Source organism: Dromaius novaehollandiae, chromosome Z (genome assembly GCF_036370855.1).
Source record: "Dromaius novaehollandiae isolate bDroNov1 chromosome Z, bDroNov1.hap1, whole genome shotgun sequence".
Classification (NCBI taxonomy): Eukaryota; Metazoa; Chordata; class Aves; order Casuariiformes; family Dromaiidae; genus Dromaius; species Dromaius novaehollandiae.
The window spans coordinates 15,779,224-15,803,745 of NC_088132.1; the positions used below are offsets into that span (position 1 = coordinate 15,779,224).

The 24,522-nt window shown below is 44.2% G+C and overlaps 1 protein-coding gene and 1 long non-coding RNA gene across 3 annotated transcripts; one reads left to right on the forward strand and one right to left on the reverse strand.

Annotated features, from left to right (window-relative positions):
• Positions 1-536: 536 nt before the first annotated feature.
• On the reverse strand, positions 537-9,183 carry TXN (thioredoxin). Its single transcript, XM_026103134.2, has 5 exons — positions 8,979-9,183; positions 3,907-4,011; positions 3,128-3,187; positions 2,289-2,354; positions 537-745 (listed from the first exon to the last, which is right to left on the reverse strand). Exons 1-5 carry the CDS (start codon positions 9,000-9,002, stop codon positions 683-685), a joined length of 318 nt encoding a protein of 105 aa, XP_025958919.1. The 5' UTR covers positions 9,003-9,183; the 3' UTR covers positions 537-682.
• Positions 9,184-9,575: 392 nt separating this feature from the next.
• On the forward strand, positions 9,576-24,133 carry LOC112984915 (uncharacterized). 2 transcript variants are annotated; one of them, XR_003259614.2, is made up of 3 exons: positions 9,576-10,379; positions 18,708-18,785; positions 21,466-24,133. It is a non-coding gene; the product is annotated as an uncharacterized LOC112984915 (long non-coding RNA). The 2 variants fall into 2 exon arrangements; XR_010386342.1 differs by lacking the exon at positions 9,576-10,379 and having other exon boundaries at positions 15,572-18,785.
• The last annotated feature ends 389 nt before the right edge of the window (positions 24,134-24,522 follow it).

Here is a 24,522-nt window from a genome sequence, read left to right on the forward strand (position 1 = left end):
GCAGCCCATCTTAGAAATTAAACAGATCTTGCCACTAACAGAACCAGAAGGTACACAAATGGCAAGGCAAAATTGAAAAGGCAGGAGCTCCAAGTCCTGCCTTATACTTCCAAGGTATGATGTGTGTTATGTTCATGTGAGACTTATCCTTTGAACTCTCAAACCAAGCTTGACAGTAAATTAAGGGCTAAAAAGAGGTAACAAAATCCTTATCAGAGACCAGTCTTTTCTACAACTCCCAAGCTCAATTTTCTGCATCTGGAAGTGAGATTGCCACTCTTCAGGTGACAGACTGATGCCCTTGAGTAGGGTGACAGAAGACTTCTCCTAAAGCAATCACTGCTGTCCTGTGCAACACTTTTCCATTCCTAACAATGGCCCAATAATAAAACAGATTGCATTTGACACAAGAACTTTTGTATCCAGACAGCACTCCTTTAGCAAGTAACAACTATGTGTATTAGTAATAATAGGAACCTCAGTGATACTAATGACTTGCTCACAAGTTCATTCAAACACTAGGCAATATCCAAAAGTGAAGAATTTACACTTTATTGTACTCATTTACATAGAACAAAAGGACAGTTTCCATGACTTGTTCTAGATAGCTTGGTTAGATTTTCAGTAGAAAAGTTACAGGTTATAATTTAGCTGAAGCAGTCATGATCCCAAGTCTCCACAGTTAGACTAGATGTTTAATGGTCTCTTCCAGCTTCTCTTTATTGGCCCCAGAGAACTCCTGCACCTGTAAAGAAGAGTTTGATGATTTTTACAGTGCTGCACACAATGTTTCATAACATCTACTTGCATAGCATCCAGAAACATACATATCTCCTCAACTTTGCTTCACTAATCATTTTCTGCAGCCCTAGGTGGGTAGTAAGCCCATGCTGAAGAGCCATTTGTCTCCCACTCGACTCAAAGACTGGGAGAAAAGTCTATATTAAAAAATTCGCTTCCAGATACCATTGTTGGAGCCTTCTACATGTAGGACAAGCAGGGAAAAAACAAAAACCCAACTGATCTTAAGCCAAGCACGCGACAAACTAAAAAGTGAAAGGACCTCTGGAGGTCACCTCACAGAGGAAGTAACTCAGTTCTCAGGTTGCTCAGGACCATTTCCAATTAAGTTTGGAAATGGCAGCTACGTCTGAATGACTTGTCTCACAGCTCAGCATCTCCTTTTAAAGTTGTGTCTCCTTGTTGCAACTTACACAGCAAGAAAACAAAGGCAACAGTTGTGACTCCAAAGTGTGGCTGTCTTCTACTATCTACAAGGGCACAAGGTAGAGAAAGACTACACTACAGGCCATGAAGTCCATTGCTTGATATTCATGTGTCCAGAGGTTGCTTGAAATTAGATGCTACACAACAAGGTCAAGAATCAGTTTTATACATTGTTACACCCTGATTAGTATTTCTGATTGCGTTATCTTTGCTGGAAGCAGAACTTTATTCCAAGAACATTATCACTGGTATATTATTACTGATTGTTTGGACCCATACTGGTTTGAATTGCAGCTCATGCAACATTTCACATCCACTTTTAAGGAAGCAATTCTGTTGCCTTCAGCCATGATGCTTGCATCCAGGCAAGTTTTGCTATTACTTCAGAAAGGCCTTTGTAGAGGTTTACACATTCAGTTTGGTTGGCAAATTAAAAGCCTCTGACACATTTAGTTCAACAGTAAGCCTTTACTCCAGATAGACACTCAGTTGAACTGCTGTGTACAAGCAGCCCACTATACTGTCAGAGTGCACCTCTGGGTAGAGCAGGCACAGGTATATTCAGACCTTTGAGACAGACAGGACCTGCAATCCAGATTGCAGTGTCTACTTATTTGGGTAGTATTCCACAGACATACGTAGTTAAATCTCTGCTTGAACAGGAACTGCATCCAGAGGACAAATTGTATCCAAGACTGGTAAAACCAGAGTGCTAAGCAGGCAACAGCAGGCTTGACCCAGATGTCTAACCCCAGTAATGCATCATTAAGCTCTGTCTGTAAGACTGAGCTGTAACACTAACTCATTTCACTAGCTCTGACCAATGCAGTTTGTTTTGACAGTCAACTTACTGATTTACATTACATTTCCTGCAGTATTAAAATGAACATGACTGCTCTTAGGAGTGCCCTAATGCCAGTTGTGCCCCAGATACACTGCCAAGAAAAAGCAGGCCATGTGGTCTAAACCCTCCAATCTTCCCCTTCAAGTGTTTAACTTCATGCTTCCTCCAGAAGAAGGATTTCTGCCCCCACCCTTCCCCCCAAAAAAGCAGAGCCTACCTTCTTTCCATTCTTGTAGAACTGGAATGTGGGCATGCACTTGACATCACAGTGTGCAGCAACATCCTAGAAGACACAGAAGACAATACTCAGTTTAGAAGTTTTGAAGGTTAAGTTTATAACCCACTAGTTCCATTTCAACTAAGTGATAGCACGACAAAGCTGTTACTGCTATTAAGCAAACATAAGAGCACCTCTGGTTGTTCACCCCATAACAGAAAGCAGTGCAATACTGCATCTCCCTGAAGCAAGTCTGCAAGATCATCCCTTCAGCATCTAATTCATACAACAGCTGAAATACATGTTTACTAGATCTGTAATCTAATAGCGATTGGAACAGTAGACCTCTGCATCAAAACAGAACACTATTTGTAAGGCTTGAGTCCTATAGCAACTCTTGTTTTACAACCTGATGTTGTTCAAGTACCTACCAGCTGCTGAAACTGCTATATAGCAGCCATTTTATCCCATATAAGACAAAAGGGAGAAACAGGGCCAAGTGCAGTAGAGAGACCAGTCTGAAATCATTAGACAGTCTTCTAATCCAGTAGTTCTAGGGAAGACTGCATCAAGGCAACTCAAGGCCTTAGAGACCAACACTTCCTCCTGGAGTCAAAAGCAGCAATGCTCTCAAGTTACCTAATGCATGCCACAGGGATCAGCATGCAGATACCACAGGACAGTTTCTTCCCCAGTCTGTGAGCCCTTATCTCTATTTCTTAAAGGACAAATGGTCTCTAGTTAATGTTTTAGTCTCTGCAAGGGCAGATTTTAAAGAATTCTGTCACTTGTGTGGCTCTTAATAACTACCCTCCCCATGCATTGCCCCAGGACCATACCTGAGCATCATCCACATCAATTTCGATGAATACCACATCAGCAAACTTCTCACACAAACTCTAGAATAAAAAAAAGAAACTGTGTAGCTGCAGTGCTCCAGGAAGGCTTTCTTTAGAAGACATTCACAGAAAGTGTAAGGCTTGCTTGTTCCCATGGTGAGGCTTGCCTTGTTACCTTAAAGTAGCTCTTTTACTGATCTTAGCAGCATTTTAGTCTTCTGCTTCAATGCCTGGGAGAGTTTGTTGAAACTCAAGCCTTAGGCAAAGCAAAGCTTGTCACATGTTAAATGTCTTCCCCACTAAGACTCAAATATCCCAATACACAGATGAAAGATGTTTAGTTCTACTAGTCTTCCGTGGAATGTAGAAAGATGCTACAGCACAAATCCCATGGTTTTCTAGGAGATAACATTGTTGCTGGTTGACAACCACTCTGTGCACAAGGATAAACATTGTTTTAACCTTCTGTATGCCCAGTTCTTGATGCAGTAGAACTTTTCACTCAGCCTCTAAAGGCCTGTGATGCACAGCAAGCATTAAGGCAGCAGAAGTTAAAGAAAATTTGAGCTCCCACCTGAATCAAAACTCCATCTTTTTCACTCAGCCTATTCTACTCAGTCATGAAGTAGATGCTTCTGTGATTTCCCTCTTTCAGAAAATTCAGTCACAATCATATATGGCAAAAGGAAGCCTCCATATTGTTGTCAAGCCGTACAAAAACATTTGGACATATTTTAATATAGTTGCCTGATAAAACAGATTTTATAAAGGCTACTTACGTGGAAGAAGGGTTTGATCATTTTGCAAGGTCCACACCATGTGGCAGAGAAATCAACAACAACAAGCTTCTCACCAGCAGATTTCAGTTCTTCCTCAAATTCTGCCTATAGATAAAAAGAGAATTGAACACATTAAGGATTTATTTTTCCTCCTTTCCAAAAGGATTTAGATTAATCCTATGGCTAGCTTGCTCTCAGCCTTCACACACTAACCTATCCAGTAGCTCTTCAAACACTCCACTTACATGATGATATAATTCTCAGTGAAGCACTTCACTGAGAATTGCCTTCATCATCATTAGCAGTCAGTCAGTGTCTTCTGGCTGATTATTTAATTGGGAAAGACTACAATGTTCAAGCACTCCACCTCACTGAACAGTAGCACTATGAGATCAAGTTAGAAGTTCATTCAAATCCTGCTGCTCTGCCTTGCTCTGAACCTGATCATTACATTTAACATTGTTTTCTCACTTATATCTTAGCTGAAAGACTTCCATTCTCTTTTAGGACAAACTTTTCTCTGCAGAATTTGAAAGCAATAGCAACCTTTGTAGACTATTCCAGCTTGATGCCTTTTCCAAAGGATGGATAGTACAAAAATCTTGTTTTGTATGGTTTGCTCTAAGATGTTTTCTAAAGCAACAACCTCTTAAGACAGGTATTTCACTTATTCTGTCAAGTGAATTTCAGTGCAACATCAGTAGATAAAGCAATGCTACATATATAGCATATAGAATAGATAAGTATTCTGTGTATACATATACAGCAGATTTAGAGCTTCAAGTTGGTTATGCTGTTGGTCATACAAGTCATATCTGGACACCATTCTGATTTAGAACTTCTTACATCCATTAGTCATGGATTTCAGTCAAAAATGGATGTTTCAGCAGAACTGAAAGACACTAAAACCGATATGCATTTGTATGCTAGCAGAATGCAAACAAGTATCTCAGGCAGCAGCAGAAAATGCTAATCAGCTACTTCCTGACAGTTTCTTTTCCCAAGCAAGTACAAGCCACTCTAATATTGCTTAACTCAGTTTTCTCATGGCAGTGTAGGCTCCAGGACAGCTGTTAATTTAAGGTCCATTTCATATTACACACAAACAAGATAGCTGCTTTCCTCTCCTCAACTTCAGACTGGAGCACTAGAGTTCCTTATCAATAATACTTTGCTGAAAGCTACAAAATTACTGCCACACCTAAGCAGTAGCAAGTTTTACAGTGAAAGTTTTACAGTGCAAGCATTAACCAATGCCAACTTCTGTAACTGGCCCAAGTAACTTGGAACTACAGTCTAGTAAGCTATTCTCCCCTTAAAGAATGCTATACAGGCAAGGAGCCAACAGTGCATACAGTCAGCTTAGTCACATGTAGATTTAATAAATAAACAAAAGGATCCTCAGTCAGCACCAGTATTCTTATGGATAAAGTTGTTTACAGTTACAGTAAGTTACAAAAGCTGTCACATACAGCCTGCATCATACCTTTCCTGTGGATAAGATTTTTTTCCCCTCTCAATGTAGCTATCTTCAGAAGTGCAATCTCTATACGCTAATTAAGTTCTTCCAACCTTGCATCTTGGATATTCAGTTTTTACTCTGCTGTGATAAGATCAGTAGCTAACACTCCATATCACCTACTGTCAGTCTACAAGATTGGGGAATGGCAAGTCTTCTGTTCAGTCTCTCCTCCTCCCTTGCACTCACTGACACACTACACATTCCTGCATCCCCATCTGAAGAGCTCCCTATTCTTGCCAATAAAATTCAGTATGCCAGTACACAGGAATCCATGCTGTTCCCTGCAACTCCTTCAACAAGTTTCTCAGTCAAGCCTGACTCCAACACACCATCATATCCTACAACTTGAAATCAAGTGCAGCCTCTCATACCTCTGCATTCTAACATTATCAGCTCTTTGCTAGTGCTGCTTCCTGCACCTATGAATTAGACAGTCCTCCTCCTACTCTAAAGTCTTCTGTCAAGTTGCACAACTACATTATCCTGTAAGAGGAAGTCCAGCCCTCTAATGTGTTGGTGCTGTGGGCACATATCACAGGTTGCTACTGCACAGAATAAGGGGAGAGTGCGAGGACACGATAACACGTTATGCAAACCACACACCACTGGAGACCACATCCCTGGCTGCTGCCTCCATTGATTTCTGTCAGGTGTTATTCTATGAGTCATCTCCAGTATCAGCTAAAATTGCTGGAGTGAGACTGAAGAGAAATGTAGGGTCCAAAGGCTTAGTCTTGCTAGTTAGAGATATCAAACTTCAGGAAGGTGCCAGCACTTCTCCTTAAGTGCTTAATATTTCTGGAAAAGGGAAGACAGAACTGGCAGAAATATAAACTACTTGGCCTTTCTGGTTTACCACAAAGAACAACTGTAGAAGCAGGTGTGTGAAGAGACAAGTTTTCATACAGAAAACAAATCATTGCTAATAGCAAACTACACTCCACAAACCCATTTAGTCACACAGCTAGAGGAACTCACATAGCTTTGTTATACCATTTTCAAGCAGCAGTTTCAGGGTACACCTCTGGATAGTACTTTTCAAACATTTAACTACAAACCTCACTGAGCACATGTAGGCTCTCAATTTGCATGTCCTGTCCTCCAGCAGGACAACAGGTCCTGCATTCAGCAAATGCACAGGTAGCAGACCTCAAATTCTAAGGGCCAAGTAAGAGAAAACAGGTGAAAAAAGGCTCTAGTGTAGGGGCAGATCCCCAGCACCAGGTAACACCTCAAAATGGAGGCTACTGACCAAGGACAATGGTGTAAGGAGTCCATTGGTCTACAGTGATAAATATCCAGAACAGCTTTAATCAACCAGCTTGCTTGTAAACATCATTTCTAGCATGTATCAAGCTGCCCTTGAACTTGGGTTAACTCTGTCAATCATAAGCTGAGTGCTAACCTGGTTAATACACCATTTGTAGTTTAACAATAGGGAGCTAGCAAAGACAGACTGGAAGTTCAACTGATTGAACTGACAGCAGAGACTACTTCTAAAGGTATCATCTAGATATGAAGCTGCAGGCTTGCAGGACCTCCTTTGCCTCAAATAGGACAGAGGCAGTCACTGTGAAGAGAAAAACCCCAGCTTTTTAATGGACTTTTGCAACACCAGCTTTTTAATAGCTTATATACTACTTTAACTTCAGCTATTGAAGGCATTATGTTCCATAACCCAATCATGTTAACATTTGTGAGTCATTCATCTCAAGATGACAGGCTTAGAAAGAAATCTGAAGAAGTACTGCTCCTCCCATCCACTAGTGGAAATGTGAGATGGCCAAGAAGCAGTACTGAAGCATTAGTACCCATTCTTCAGAAGCTAGTCAGTTTCTGATAGAGTCTGGTAGGAAACAGGCACATTTAGTTAGCTGTCATGTTCACATTCCTTTAAAGTCAGCTCACAGAAGCTTTGTTTTTAAGTAAAAGATGGCAGGTTTTTCCTCTCTGTATCTGAGCAGAATACAAAGCTTTACTGAACAACAGAATTAACCCAGAAATCCCAGGTGCAGTGCACATGAACATATAAGGCTGTTGTTGATGTTGAATACTACAAAAAAATAGTATTTTGTCATCATGTCTATTCAGAGAATCCACACATTCTCACCACAAGAGCAACAAAACTGGACAAGGTAAGATGTTAAATACTGGATCCCTTGGTATGTATAGTACTTAACTCTGTACTCACAGAATGGAGGATAGTGGAAACCTACTCCAGCTCTTTAAGCCAAGCCAGCTGCATTCTTCCTCCAGAGCCAGGTTTATTCACTCCTCATTAAAAAATTCAATTCTTTATTAAAAACCTCAATCCTTACTCAAGGAGTTAACTCCTTCTGACCATCTGTAAAGAGGGCATGGGGTGCAGGGTGCAAACCAAGAGGGGTATTTCAGGTTGAACTTGCATCATCCCACCTCCAGAACCTGTGACATAAGGCATTTAGCTATCTTAATTTTAGTGAGCCTTCTGTCTTCACAGGCATTCAAGCTTTGGCCATGAGAATTAGTATGCTCTGGGTTAGATGTAGATACCTCAGAGGTCCACAAATGAGAAGCATGGCAGACTTCCCACACACAGGAAACTGCCTTGAGAAGAGCATAGCTTTAGAAGACACCCAAACTTGGATGCCATACCACACCACCTAGAGGCCTTCACAGTCAGATGAAACTGAAGTTCCAGCCAAATTTCAAGTTCAAAAATGTAAGATTTTTCCTAGAATAATGAGCTCACTGAGTTTGCATGGAAGTTATTTTGAAATCTGGGTTCATTGTATCTAGATGTTTCTAAGTTGCAGCTAACAAATATCCTTTTCTTGTCCATCAGCCATGTCAGCTGCTGTACACAAGACCACATACTATTTCATCACCAGCAAGGTATCCTCCACGCATTAGTGCAGGCTTCACTACGATTCTGTGTCACAAAAGCACGGTTTGTGTTCACAGAACCACCCAAACCGTAACGTGCCAGGCTGGTGTACAGAACAAGTCAGACAGCACCAAAGCAAAGGAAATACTTTTTATGCCAGCAACTCCTGCTATTTCAGTGCAGGAATGGCCTCTCAATAATTCCTTTCAAGGCAAGAAAGCTGGACTGCAGTTTTCTATGAATTCCTGTCTAGTAATACAGCAGGACTTCATGCTTCTCAAGGAAGCCACCTGCGGGCAGGGTGTCAGACAAGCCCAGACGGCGGTGAGGGTGCCACGGCGCAGGAGCCCCGTCCACGGCTCGTTAAGAGGAGGAGCGCGACGCTCCCCGAGGACTTCCACAGGAAAAGGGCAGCGACCTGCCGCAGCGCGAGGACGCGGCGCTTCCCCCCGCGCCACACACGCGTGTCGGCGGGATCACCCGAGACCGGCGGGGCCGCCGGGCGGCTCGGACAGACGGCGACCCCTTCACCCCGGCCCGAGGAGGGGCCGCGGCTCCGTCCCCGCAGCGGGCCACGCCGCCTCCCCCCCCGCCAAAGGCCGCGCTTCGCGCCGCCGCCTCCCCCACGCGGCCGAGGGGGGAGGGAGCCACCCGCGCGGCGGCCCCGCCGCCTAACGGACTCACCAGGCTGCCCACGGTCTTCACCATGGCGACGGCCGGGGCGACGACGGCTACACGGAGAGAAGGGCGCCAAGGGGCTCGTCCCCGCGCACGCGCGTCCGGCACGGCACCACGCCACGCTCCGCTCCGCTCCGCTCTGCTCTGCTCTGCTCCGCCGCGCCGCCTCAGGCCGCCTAAGCGCTCTCCCGCCGCCGCCCCGGCCACGCGCTTATATACCCGCCGGCGCGGAGCGCGGCAGCGCGCAGGCGCGGCAGCCGCCTCCCCCCTCCCCTCCCCTGCCCGCGGCGGGGGAGCCCCGCCCAGGGCTCGGCTCGGGTCCCGCGGGCGAGGTGACGTCACGGGGCGCGCGCAGGCCCGCGGCGGGCGGCGGCGAGCACGGCCGAGCGGGGCGCGGGCGGCCGTTGGGGGAGGGGCGCGGGCGGCCGTTGGGGCGCACGTTGCCGGGGCGGGGAGCGGGGGAGGGGGAGGCGAAGCGCCCGTCGCCGTGGCCTGAGTCATGGCGGCGTGCGGGCGGAGGGCGGGCCCCGCGTCGCGGCTGGCCGCTGCTTAAAAGGATAAAAAAAAAACCCCACAACCCAGAAACCCTGTGACTTCGGAAAAAGTGCTGTGTAACGATGAGCAGGAAGTATTTCGGAGGCGCCGTCTCTACCCAGACCCGTATGGTTTCCCTCCTCCTCCTCCCCCTTTGCAGAGCCTCTTTCTGTGCTGTGACACTGGAATTTGCACTACTGGAATTGGAGGGGCTGGGGAGACCCATTGTATAGAGAGGGCTGCGATTTTTGAAAAGTTAAAAGGCAGGCAAGGATCAGATTGGAAAAGTCTGTCATTAAAGTTGTTTTTTCTTTTCTTTTTTGGCCAGCACCAAGAGGACAAGCAGAGCAGCATTGCCTTATTTCAGGCTGCAGGCTTTCCACAGTACCAAAGTGTTCACTTACATAAGCCACCATAAGTTCACTTACCCTGTCGTAAATACTAAAATTAATAATCAGTGACACACCAGGTGTCTTTAGTAGTTCCCTTTTTGGAAGGGGTCTGCCCACACAGAAATAGCCCACACAGAAGTAATTTCTTTCAGCTTTAAAACCAAGTGGACTCTGTCATGAAAACTTTTTTTTATTTGCATTTATTTCACACTCAGCATCTGTCTTGTGCTTCAGAAGGGTCTTCCCTTCACTCTGCTACACGCTGGAGGCTAGCGGGCTCATGTAGGACCTGAGGAACTGATACCCTTTGCATTTTCTTCCCTTGTCAAGAGGACAAGTGTTTCTTTCCTAAGCTCTGATGATAGTCCTTCAGTTTTTTTTAAATAGATTGCTTTTCTATGGAAAAAATGACCTGCCTGGTACCAGGACGCAAGTGGCTGAAATAGGGGTGAAACAACTCTCCTGTCCTGATGCCGGCCTGGTAAGTTTTCATTTCTGAGCATCAGATCGCTGGATCCAGCTCTCTCCCTACACAGGGCACAGGGAAAGTGATATTCTGGGGATGGTTCACACTGAGATAAGTCATTCCTTGCGGGCATGAGTGCTTGCGTGAGCTCATCATGTGTGCGGTGTTACTGCAGGCTTTAGCACTGGAGTTAGCAGTCTGTGAACGACTTGCTCAGGGATGCGATTGAGCAGAAGAAAGGAAGACTTACGAGAAGTTCCTGCGTAAAAAGGTGCTTCTTCATCCAAAGGGTGGGAGGGGGGGAAGTGGGCTTGGATTCAGCCTCCCAATCACAGTAATACGTGTCTTGGTATGTTGCTTTGCCTTGTGGACACCGAAAAGCTGACAGCACTCCTCACTGCCTTAAAGTTTACCATATGCAATTTATGTTGGGAATCTCTTAAGCTGGAAATTTATACTGGGAGTAATATCTTTTTATATGTTGGAAGTTTGTTTAATGAGTGGCTTAGTACAGCAGTACAACCACGACCACCTCTCGGTTGTCTTTTCTGACCCTGCTGTGCCACTCCCTTGGTCTTTTTCCCTGCTTTTGGGCACAGCTCTTGCCTGCGTGCACCACCGCAGGTCCCTGCTCTGCCTGGCCCTTTCCAAGCCTGGCTTTGGCCTGCCCCTGCGTGGACTCATGAGGCCGCCCTGCTGCCCCTTCGTTGCCGGGTGCTCCCCGCTGTCTGGAGGTCTGCCGACAAGGCCCCGGCCCGGGTGCATTTTTCCCTGTGCTCCTTTGCGGACGTGCAGCTGCTGAGTCTGGAGGCCAGAAGGGAACACCTTATCAGCCAAGGGCACTCCGCTTTAAAACCTGCTAGCAGCTGGCATAAAACGAAGCAGGAACCTGGGCTGCCTTCAGAACACACTCCCAAAACACCCCAGCGCAACAAAGTTTTGCAGGGCTCATGCAGAAGATAGGGAAGAAAAGGGAAGAAAATGCCTCTCCCCAGTAAGAAATTCCTTAGTACTGTTTTCTGTAGACAAGCTCACATGGAGAAATTCAGTGTGAACTATGCCCTTCAGAGTGGAGAGGTGTTTCAGTGCAGCCCCACGAGCACTCACCATCTGTTGCCATCGGGCCTCATGGTGTGATTAGGAGTCAGATACAAGCTTAAGTGTACAGCATTTTGAAGTCCAAAATGTTGCTTTTGTGAACTGTATTTAACTGTTAGAGAAGTGTGTATTAGTTAATGTCATCACAATGCATAAAAAATATGACACAGAGGAATGTGGATCCTTTTGCTGGGAAAAAGAAACAGAAAACACACCCTGTTTTCATATTATTATTTTTAACTATGGAATGTCTCTTTGTGTAGCTAAACAGTCTTGAAGTTGTCCCTCACACACAACCACTCAATTGTGTGGGCCTTTATTTTCTCATGAGGCCTCCCTCCTGCCCACCTTCCTCAAGGCAGTAAATTCAACGTGCTGTTTTTCCCCAAGTCACTGAAGCGGAAACATAGCCATTAAAAATACTCAAGTCCACTGTGGACAAATTTTCTGTTTCACAGATAGCTATATGGCATGTCATATAAAATTGATAGCTGACAGAAGACTCTCAGCAAGGAACTGTAAATGCAGAAGAGAACCAGGAAGCTCTTTTAAAAACACATCCTTGGTCTTTAGGAACATTGTTTTGGTAGCTCCTTAAAGTCAGTGAATGTGGTTTAAAAAAGGACTCAGTAAAAATGAAAAAAAAAATCAAAAATCAATGTGTAGAAAGTTTCACTTGCAAAAGCTTTGGAAACATTGGTTAACACTCATGACACCCCTGCATTATGGGAATGAGTTACTGCACTCATTTGATGTGTGGAAAGACTGTGGGAGAAAAAAATGGCATGTCTAAATTTAGGAACCCTCAAGTGAATTAATCAGCTTCACTTAGAGGTAGCCAAATAAAAAGGGATGTGTTTTTGGAGAACCTGTGCACCCCATGACCCTCACAAGCATCAAGGTGGGAATTTAGTAAGAATTTGACCTCTTTTAGTCATCTAACGGTTCCCGTGAGAGAAGCCTGTTTTTTTGAAGTCTGCTTGTGTTCATTGCTGTCATTTATTAGAGGAGAATAATATTCACTAAAAGTGGCAAGGGCCTTCACCTGGAGCCTGCCGTTAACTTCAGTAAGGTCAGCATCAAACCCTTGGGAGTTTTCTGCATGCATACAGGCAGCAGACATTGCAAACTGTAACTGCATATGAAAATCATCATAATTAAACTCCATATAGTGTTCACCCCTCCATGCAACAGCACAGCGGTGTAGAGACACTCCACTGAAGGTACATATACCAGAAACTGCAAAGCCTGGTATCAGGGCTCTGACAGATGAGATCTAGTAAAACGTGCCGAGGCATCTTGCTGCCTTCTGTGATAGCAGATCCTGGCAGGGCAGCAGAGCGGGTGGGAAGGTGTGCAGGCGGTGGCTCCAGCAGCTGTGCTTCGCTGGCTAACAGCTTTCTGTGAGCCACCAGGGAAGGCAGGTTTGCAGGAAACAGGGTAGCCTTCCAGAAGCACTGCAGAGATGTATTAGCTCAGCTTACTTTCCGGTGGCAGACCGACCAGTTGGATAGGTCTGAAATCATGGCATCTGTTTGCATAGATGGCCCAGAGTTGAAGCCAGTGCTCCAAACGAGACAGTCCTGCAGCCCCACTCAGGCACCTGCTGGCACTGCCTGCCCTGTAAGTAGCCTTCTGGCTAGACTAGTTTGTCTGGCAGTTAAGGGTAAGCAAACCTGTTGGGCTCTGGAGATGTGAATTGGCTCTCTAGGGCTTTTTCTCTGGATTATCTTTTTTCTCCTTAGTGACCTGGTTAATGTTCTTGGCAGGATAAAATGCCATCCTGCGCTGAGACCCTATGTGGGGCTGAGGGTCTGCAACCAGATACGCTGTCTGTGGCATTGCAAAGTGCTCACGAACAGAAAGTCAGCCCTTGCAGGCTTCAGGGTGTGAGTGCGCAGTAGTCACTCGTGTCTCATTTCCACATAGGCACGTAACAGTGAGGAAAACCAATACTGAAAAGAAAAAAGAAGGTGGGCACCCAGATCCAGCAGCTTGTGTTAAGTTCTCACAGTTTCATCCAGTTCTTATGAGCATATCTTAGACAAACTTCTGTCTTCCCAAAACACTATCATCATACGAGTGCTCAAATGTGTGATGCAGTAAAGGGACAACTGTGCGACAAATATTACCATAGCCATGCCACAGAGGGTCAGGCATGTTCAGCATTAAGCAGTGGTGCAGACAGCTGCAGAAATGAGGAAGCTGCTAGAGGGAATAACTACAGGAACAGCCACATCAGATTTTATCTTTGGAGGGCCAGATTATTTGCTAGTGCCTTACAATGAAAATTAGGACTGTTCTATCTAGCTCTGACATTGCAACAAAGCAGCAGCCTTTAACTGTACTTTCCTTCTAGTCTGCTTTTCTGGAAGATTTTGCTTTTATAAATGGCCTATTACAGGTGTAATAAATACTTAATAATTAGATAGGTGTTCTGGGTGTTGTGCCAGCATAAGTCACAAAGTAAGCACACCTCTCTCTCCCAGGATCATGTACTAGCGATGTAGTTACCAAGAGGCGATCTCTTTGGAACATTTGCCATAGCATTTCTAGTGGTGCCTGCTTAAAAGATGAGAGGAGAAACTGAGGATAAAAAGGAGAACAAGAATCTCAGCTGCAGTTTGTTTTCCATAACAAGACCAAAGTCTACGGAATATTGGTTAACCAAGAACTTCTTCCTGAGGGCCAAGAAAAAATGCATGTTGCCACCCTCCCAATCATTGCTGCTCTATTTTAGTAAGTACTTTGGAGAAGGGAGTCTCAAAATATTCTGGAGCTGATGAAGCTGGTGTTTTATCAGATGGCTTTCAGGCCCCGTATTAAAAGGAATCTGCTTCTTTCTTTTTCAGCTGTGCTCAGGAATCTTTAGAAATGAGGTTGGTGCTGACATAATGTTTGCAAACGTGAGAACACTTGTCTGTGCTCTCCTGTATCAAGTGCCCTCAGATCTCAGGCTGAATGTAACTGTTCAAGTGCCAAGTGTTATTTAACTACCTCAGTCTCTGCCTGAGCTTTTCACTCCATGCTTGCAACCTCTGTCCATTCTCAGGGAAGAGGGAGGGATGGAACAAGCGCACCTGCATGTTTCCCAGTGGAGCCTGGCATGCTGCTGAATCCATCTGTGCCTCATGTTCCCCACTGCAAAATGGGAACAAGACCATGCAGGGACTCAGGAAGGTAAATGCCTAACAATATCACAAGGTGCTCATACCAGGGGGCAGCAGTGGCCAACGAAATGCCAAGCATGTGGAAGGATAACTGAAATCAGCCTTGAGCACTACCCTACTTGCAATGCAGCCTGGTGCTGAGAGATTTGTTTCAAGTTGCTAGCTCAGGAGCAATCAGGCATGGCTCTGTGAAGCATCAAGCTCATAATCAGTTTGCCATGGAGTAAAAAAGAAGTTTGAGGCCTGGTCAAGGCACAAAGTTGGGCGTTTGTGTTCTGTGATTGCTCTGTTGGCCCTGGGTGTCGGCAGAGCAGTACGTCAGGGTTTTCTTAAGGAATTCCCCTGGAAAGCAGATAATGAGAAGTTTTCTCCTTCCCTGAGTGGTTTGGATTATCAGTTTTGTGTCCAGAAAAAAATAAGAACTGTTTTTACCTGATCATAGTTTCAAATAAGTGCAGGCATGTCCGCACAAGTTGTTGGTGCACGGGTAGAGACGTCTTTGAGGAAGCAAGTCATGTGTGATCCTTCAGGAAGAAGTCTCATTCCCGGTAAGTGCCTATGTTTTGTGTGTGGAGCAAGAAAGCAGACTCACATGGGTGTGGCTTCCAGGGTATTAGCCCAGCATTTCTGATTCCGAATTTGACTCTCTTGGCCAACATAAAATGAATACCTGGAAAAAACAAATATATGCTTCTTAGTCATGTAGGTGGTATCCTGGTTATCAAAGAGTTCGCATGAAATAACATCCCTGGATTGGTACTACTCGGGTATGGCAGCAGAATCCATTGAGTCCTGTTTATCTTCTCTGTCCCAAATACAAGTTCTGTGAATGCAGTAGAGTGGGTTTACTGATACCTCAGCTCTCCTTGGTGTATTGTCAATGAAGTAGTATTCATGTCTGTTTTAAAAGCAGTGCAAAATCATGCCTGGATGGTTTGTAAAGCAATGTAGAGAGGCTTCAAGCTGTAATTATACTTAACTACTTTTTAAAAGCTCAGTTAACTGCCAGAAAAAAATTCATATACATTGGAGGCAGGCTTATGTGGTTTCACTGAGAGTTTCCTCTCACCACTGCCATTCAGATGTCCTAGTATCAAGCCCAAGTCTGATCTGCAGGGTGAACACTTACTTGTTTAATGCCTTTTGGCAGCCTGCTGAGACAGAGCACTGTACGCTACTTGCAGGAGGTAGCATGTGAGAAGTAGTGTGGGGAAGATGGAGGTTCAGTTCTTACTTTTGCTTTGCATCATATTCAAATTACAAACTTGTCAGAGTGAAAGACTTTGCTTTGGTGTATGCATCTCTTTTTGAACAACCCTTTTGCTTTTGTTTTTCTCTTTCTCTTTTCCAGCTTCTTTTTCCCTTGTTTTTTCTTCATTCTTGACCTCTGTCAGGTTTTCATCCCTCTCCTCACCATGCTCTGTTCCTCCTTGGCTGGAAATATTCGCAGGGTTAAAAAAAACATTTTCCACTTCTGTGTAGTTCAGAATCTGCTTAACCCACCTCTGCCTACCTGCATGACTGGAAGGATGACGGACCCAGATGCTGGGCCTCCAGGTACTTCTTCTGCGTAAGCTGCAGAGCTATCCAAAGACTTAGACCTTCAGCAGTGACTTATGTGCCAGGGCTGATTTAATAATATTTGATGTCTGTCTTATGCCAAGGCCAGAACAGTTGTCTCATACCTTACCAGGACCGCATGTGGGTTCACATACTATCCTTCCAGAGTTGCACATTTCTCAGGTCATCACAGAGAAGAATTAGGCCCCAGTGTCCCTAAGCTGAGGCCTGGTATGATGCTCTACGTGGTAGATGGCAGTCTTAAAAAAAAGAAACAAAAAAACAGAACAGATGCTCAGCACTGCATCATCTCCCTAGCTTGTGGGTGTGATATCTTTCTTAGGACCTCCATACTTCTGCTCTTACTTGGATGCTTCTGTTGAGACCTTTCAGTTAGCAAGACTGAGATTTTAGCAGGCACAGCTAAGAGCTGGCAGCAGTGGGGAGGAAAAATAGTGAGAAAGAGCGTGGCAGGCTGTCTTTGGGCCTCCTTTCCTGGGATGTCTCAAGGCTTCCACCTAGCTTTAGCCAGAGGAGAAGGCAGGCCAAGTTGAAGGCAGCCCAGCCTTTCAGCAATGTGAACCTCAGAGCACTACACGTCGCCTCCGTGTTGTTTTCTCTTCTTGCATCCTCAGCTGTCCCTATGCCAGGGAGGATGAAGAGACTCTCAAAATGCAGATGTATGTTTGCTTCTACAGTGCTTAAAACATTAGCCTCTCATTTCCTCATCCAGAAATGAGGTTGCTCCAGCTCTTGACAAGGTAAAATCAGGCTCAGGTTATGTGAGGACATGGAGTGAAGTTTGAAAAAACATTGTCTATGATTTCATAGTGGCTGACAAACAGAAATGTAATCCTCGCTGAAGTGAGATATGCACAAGCTCCAGTGTCCAAAAATATGCATGCAGTTGCATTTGTGCGTCTGAACAGGTGATCATTAAAAGCCTGTGTTTACGCTGCACCTCCAGCTGACAGTTTTCAAAGCGATTGCATTTTTGAGTATGCAAAATATGCAGTGTCCAAATGCAGAAATCTCACATGACCAATTTTAGAGTGAAGAAATGGGCGGGAAGATGGTCACCACATCCTGGAAAAAATAGGTTCTTTGAAGGTATCTGTAACATAGAATTTGAAAACCAGGGCATCCAAAATCGGTAGCCAGATCAAAACAAGCTGAGGGCTCATCTTCTGCCGAGATGCCCTGAAGCAGACAGGATAAAACAACAGCAGCTAGCTGCCTCACAAGACATTCACCTGCTTGCTTACCTCTTCCATGTGCTCAGGTGTGGCAGTGGTTCATGCCATTACAGGAAGGCTTGAGGAACAGTTACAACAGGAGCCTCAGATTGCAAAGGCTCCACTCTAGCCTGCCTTACCAACGGCTGGCTATTGCAACCCATTGCTGAATCTGGGCAGAAGACATGCTGTGCAGAGCTCATAAATGGTGTCACATCCACGCTTGTGTACACTGTGCAGGATGCCTTCCACCCTATTGTCTCTGTCCTCCTACTTTGAAAGAACGTCAAAAAATTAGAGGTCTTGGTGTGACCTTTCCTTCAGTTTTCGTATATTGCAGTGGGCAGTACCTTAGTGACTGTGGTGCAACAGTGGATTTACCTTCTGAGGTTTTTACCTTCCTGAATCCACATCAAACTGGATAGAAATGTGTGACAGGAATGATATGATCTATTTCATAAAGCTTTCACAGCTGCTTGGTCACTGCATATGTGAAGCTCATGGGTCCATTCATGTGGCTGGGGAGACCACCAGCAACAAGGGTAGATGATGCCAAAGGGCATGCCTGGCCCAGTAGACCACACAAATGCTCTGTAGATGGGCTTCAGGGGGCCCCCCCAGCACAGACATCTTATCTTGAGACACAGAGGAGCAAAGGGAGCCTTTTCCTAGGCAGTAGGCAGGGCATGAGAAGAAGACTTGGCTTTGTTTGCCATATATGGACACGTGTGGCCCAGGTCATCACTATGTGCTGGGACAGTTTAAATAGCTACAACAGTATCTGAAAAAAAGAGGTGGCACTGGGTCACCCACCAGCCTCCCTGTGAAATCAGTCCAAATTTCAGCCTTTGACTCATGGAGGCTTTCAAGTTACTTGACTGTGCCACCTGCACTCACACCATGATCTGCTTATGTGCATCTCAGCTGTTGAAATTTTAGACTGCTTTGGAACCTTCCTTTCCAAAAAAAGGAAGAAAGAGAGACCTTTTTTCTCCAGTATGAATCTCATCTTCTTCATATAAATGCTGTATTCCTCCACAGGTCTGAGGATAAGCTAGAGTTGGTGCACAAAAGCAAGGATCTTCTGCCTTTTGTTTCTGCAGGTCAGAATGAACCATACACATAACAGAAAATATTCCTAATAGGAAAGATCTGAAGTGGAAGAATATAGGGTCTTTTGCCTCTGAGTTGCCAGTTCAAGTCTATTCCCCAGCAGCAACAGCTGAAAGGATATACTGAGGCCTCAGTCTCTTAATGTTGTGCTTTGCTGCTGACCACAGGGAGGAGAGGCTTCCCCAGGATCATGAGCAGATTTTACATGCGGACTGATTTTGCTGCAGGGACCAAGATCCCACCAGGTAAGCCCTTCCCCATCCCTAACTGCTGTGTCTTCTCTAGTGCACCTAACAAAGATGCAGGGAAACACATGGACAATTCTTTCATTTTCTGCAAATACCTCTGCACCTCTCAGAAAGGTGAACACCACTGCAGTCAGTGCTATCATACCAACTCACTGACCTGTTGAAGGCCAAAGGACCAAATAAAGATAAATGGCAGAAAGGCATAGTTTTTACTTCAATTTCTGTGCTGTGTATTTAACCCTTACTAATGTGCACTGACATATCATAGAGGATGTACAAGACAGCCTAGCTAGCTCTAGAAAAGGCTTCCCCCCCTCCAAAGAAAAGGTTTTCAATTGAGGTGGAGGCCAAACATAAATATGCCCCAAATGATCTGCATGCATGGTTAAAGTTTGATGACGTTGTGGCTAATGAATAAGAACCAAACAATTCCCATTTATTGCCATGCAATTTCTTGTCCTGGTAATACCTGCCTGACTTCTGAGAATTGTGATATTTATTAACAGGTTATTGGCATCATTGTTTTGATCTGAGATGCTTGTATCCTGTGAGAAAATTACTGTTATAAAAGGCAGAAGAATTGAACCACTACCTTGGTTCAAGTACCCTTCTGCAAGGTTATGAATCATTTTGTGCCACTATCACCGCAAGTTTTATGTCAGTGCCTAGTTTTAATGCAGTTAGGATTTCTGCAGAAGCAGCAATGAGACAGGTGGCAGATGTCTGGCAAGTTCACATTTGACTTAGACTTTGAATATGGTCAGCTGCTTTCTGAGGAATGCTTACTTTTCCTTGTCAGTGTCTCAGCATTGGACCCTCAGTGCACTAAATGTAGAGAAAGATGAGGCATCCTCTGCTCTAAAAAGAGTCCCCACATATTCATGGCCTGGATGAGAGTCTATAAAGCTCTGTCTGAATCATGATGGCTTTTAGATTTGGAGGTTCTTTTCAGATTTGACCCAAATTTGAGTTGTAAACTTGAATCTAACCAAGAAGTTTAGCAAGGGCCTTTCACCAGTGTTAGTATAACATAGCTTCAGTTTGGCAGCCACACTTGCAAAAAGAGTGAACACCTTTCTTCCCAGACGTAAACTTTTTAGTATCCTGTTTATGTGTTATTTTTTTCTAATACAATCACAGTCCTAGCTTTTTCATAGTAGTTTCAAAGCACAGAAACCTAGCAATGCAGAAGCTGATAGAAATGCAAAGGTTCATTCTCCTTTTTTTCTTAAGAACTAAAAAAAAAAAAAAAAAAATGCAGGAAATAATGTGAGCTCGTGATGCAGTGTAAAAAAAGGAAATTAAATGTCAGTGATATGGTCCCACGCTCTAATTTCAACATTTGTGTTAGAAGTTGCAAGTCAGAGGAAAATCAGAGTCCAGATTCTATTGGTCTGAAATTGGTCTTGAATTGGTCTTGAAACGCATATTAATGTTTCCGAATCTTTCAAGCTCTGGGCTAGATCCTTACATGTTTGAATTCTTACATGATTTTAGAAGATTATCATTACCCTCAGTCATCAAAGAGAAGATGTACTTAATTTTATAAAAATCATTTCCATCCTCTGTCCAAGCTGACATTATTCTTACCAAATAGGAAAACACAGTGTGGAGACCACATGTATGTACTACACACAAGGTTCTTAATATGGTCATATGAAGAAGATGTGTCTGGGGATCCACCCAGACCTTTGTGTTATATATATGCAGAGCAGGGCCATCATGTAGTTTTTCCAATAGTCATCCCAAAGAATTTTTAGAAAAGCACGTCTTGTCTGTGGTGTATGGTGGAGTCATGCTTGCAAAGTACAGACATCTGTGTCTCTTTCATGCTGAAAATATTTGAGATATGAGCCTGGGAATGGGGGCAGCTAGGATCTGCCTCAGAGCAAGGATGATTTGACTCCAGATTTCAGATTTTGTAGGAAAACAAATCTGGAAAGGGAGTCTCCAGGAAAATCTGTTTCTGTTAGATACCTTGTTGTCATTGACACATAAAATTGGCAACACAGTGGAGAGAAGAACTCCCAAAAGAAACATCAAGTGAGACCAATTTGCTTGTTACACAGTACTTAAAGCAAAGCTTTCTTATCCCCAACCTCCTGTTGGGATCTGGCACTGGGAGTTAAAATTTCATACCTGTCTCTGTGGGGAAGCTGGTGCCAAAGAAATCCCTCCTCCCAGTGACAGTGAGGAGACTGTGAGTGGCAGCAAGGAGGGAGCAGCTGGAGAGGAGGAGGGCTGCCTAGGATCCCCCTTTCTGTGGAAAACGCCTCATTAATCTTCGAGTGGCTTTTGATTTCACTGATGCCCTGGAACATCAGAAGATTAATTAGGAGTTTCTTTCCTCTTGCCTCTGGTTTATCAAATACTCACTGAAGATGGAAAGCCTTTTTAAAAGTGCCCCACCCCTCGAGTTAAACTCTGAGGGTGAGGTCTCCTTTTTTTTCAAAAAGCTCTGTTTTTTGGAGGAACTTGCTTCTATCAGCATTGGAATAAGTGGCCCAGTTTTCCTCAGCAGCTTCTGACAGAGAGCATGCTCATTACTATTGCTGAAGCAAATTGTTTTTTTGCATAGGAGGGGAGGGAAGGAAGGAGAGAAACAGGGCCAGTGGGACCTCGGTGTCTGTGTCAGTAGAAGGCCTGGCCCCATTTCCAGCTGCTGACTGTTTTGCAGCTTTGCTCCAGATCTCCTGACAGAAATCAGGCCCATGGTCACACGGAGGGAGGAACCGGGCTCTACTGGCAGCAGCAGGAGGAAATGCCTGAGGCAGAGCCACAGACGATAAAACCAGATCTGCTGCCTTCCTGCTGTGCTCTTCCCTGCAGACCCCCCCTGTGCACACGGAGATGAGCACCACACCATTTTGATGTATCCCTTCAGAGCAGCTCTGCTGCAGGGGAGTACGTACACAGAGGAGCATGCAGAAGGTTTATTGGACTGGAGCTTCCTGTGCTGTTTTTTACAAGAGAGAACACATAGGTCTTTCTTTCTTTCTTTCTTTCTTTCTTTTCTTTTCAGTTGCCCAGGGCAGTGTGAATGCTTTAAAAGGTCTATTTGCAAACAAATAAAAGAGGAGAAGAGTAAGGCTGCCTGAGCTCTCTCAGACATGCAATTTAATTTGTGTGTGTGCCCGCGCCTATTTACAGAATGACATTCCCTGAGGGTTACATGCTCTGGCCCTGATTCTGCCAGTCACCGTGGTGTGTACAAGATTTGTACTGCAAGATCAATTACCAAAGCAGCCAAAATAGAAGATTAAAACTCTGAGGGCACCCACATCTGAGCTGTTACACATCCAGTATAAAAAATGACTCATGATTCCAATATCAGTAAAGCACATGGGAATATTTTCAGTGTTCAATGATCTTTGCATCAGTCTTACTCACTAAAGGACAGTTAGTGCATGTTGAAAACAAAGCTGGTGCTTCCAAAAGGAGATTTGGCCTTAATTTCATTGATCGACTCCTAGCCTTGTGTTTTTATGAATGGAGTAGGAGGCAAAGGCTACTGAACTGCATTCTGAAGTTTTTTCTTGTACCTCTTCTTTTATCTTGGCTGTCTCACATTATTCTGGCTGCTGTATGGAATGAAAACTAGCTGAGGTACATTGCCATGGGCTGAAAGGTGCCAAGCACTCTAACACATGCTCAGGGCTCTCATTGCTGCAGTCCTGATGAGACACAATACAAAACCGTCCAAACCCTATAAAAACAGCTCAATCCCCATACTCTTTTTACATGAATTAAACCCAAAAGCCTACTAAGGTCTTAACATGGTACCTCAAACCTTCAGAAGTAAAACAGTATTTGATGGGATGTGGCCCTCTCCAAAGATGGATAAGAAAAATGTTATTCTGGTGTCTTTGCCTATTTGGTTGTAGAATTAAAAATTAATCAGCCTTGGAGGAGCACATCTCTAGATTATGCATGAGCCCTGAGGTCAACTCTGAGATTCTGGCTCGCATCCACCCAAGAGTTAGCTTTCCTTATCACCCAGGGTCTGTCTTTCTGGGACCCTCAGGACTGACATGCTAGCAAGAGAGCTTGAGCTGAATACAAGAGGGCCAGATGCAGGCCTTACACCACTTAGCTGCTGTCATTAAGAGCCAAGAGCACCAGCCACTGCTCTGTGTTTTGGAGATCACCTGTGGAAGGCAGTGCCTTCTCCCTGCTCCTATATCTGCGTGATATTTTCTTAGTGACAACCATCAGAGAAAGTGGCTGCCTCCCAGGCATCCATTTGAAATCACTTTTCATAGTATTGCAGGAGTCTCGCAGTGAAAAACCCAAATCCTGCCTTATATGTGTAATATGAAAGAGACAGGAGGAATGCTGAAGGGGAACAGTACAAAAAATGCTCTTGCAGAATGAAACCCACATTTCTCCGGTACCTTTGAGTCCCTTTGTATATACACCAGATGCCAAGATAAAATTCTCAGTGTGCAGTGCACAGAAGGTCACTTCTTGGGAAAATGTCTTACAAAATGCCATCATGGGTCATTCTTTGTGCTTCAGAGAATGGAATTAGCAGGTGAATGGAGAACTTCAGGCTCCAGCTACTACTGACATGGATAGGAATAAGCACCCACTAAATACAGGGATTATGAAAGATCACTGTGAAACATATTTTGGAGAAAGCACAGCAACTTCCTCCTGCCAGTATGAGATGTATCCACTTGTAATTTTTTACAGTCTGCTTCCTCATGCTTTGTAACAACCTTGCTCTCTTCCTAATTTCATCTGGCTGTTTTACTTGTTTGGCACAGTTAGATTTGTCAGCTGTGAGAAGCAACCACCTCTTGAAGGTAGGGAACAGTCCTGGTAGAAACTGAGGTAGAAATTTTAACAGCAATAAAATGCCAGGGCTTTTAGACAAGCCAGCACAAGGAATGCTCAGATAATTCTACATTAATTTCCTGGCAGCTCACCAGAAATCATCTTTTATTTTTGATAACAAAACATTATGGGCTTTATTTCCTTTGGGTATACAGTGCTCAGCTGTCCTTATCAGCTGGCATGGATCTACTGATTTGGATAGAACTGTATCATGCTTCAGAAACTAAGGATTGTTACCTGAAAATGAAAGGAAAGTGTGTTTTATAATTCATATGTTAATATTATGTTTAATTGCTGTTTCCTTTGTTACCACTAGAAAAAAGGGGACAAAGATTGACAAAAAAGTTACAAGTGCATAACTGAAAATCCCTTTTTTATGGATATCTGTATCAGAAATGATACGTCATACCTAGTAGGACCTGACTTTGATGTAACTCACAGCAATGTTAAACAAAAAGAACTGCAATAAATGCCCAGAATGTATTTCCAATAAAGCTGAACCTGTAGATTTTTCAGGGTGTTTGGTGTTGGACTCACATCCTAATATATGTGAGATTTGTTTTGCAAGAATCAAAACCAGGAGCAATTTGATTTCCACTTCATTTTATTCCAAGGATCAGTCACTGGAGAGCAGACTGTGACTTTAGGAAGGGAAAGTTCCCCCACGGACTTCTTTATTCACACCTCTCAAATATACTCTATGCTACTAGTTGCTGAATGTCACATGTAGAAATTAGTTTGCATATTCATCTGACCTGGTACCCGCAGACCCTTGTAGTCAATGGGACTGCTTTGTTTGGATGAGATGGTGATATTTTAAATTCATGCAGTCTGGGGAGGGGGCTTAGTTGTTTGTTCTTTATCCTTGAGATCTAATTTTGTGGAACATTATAAA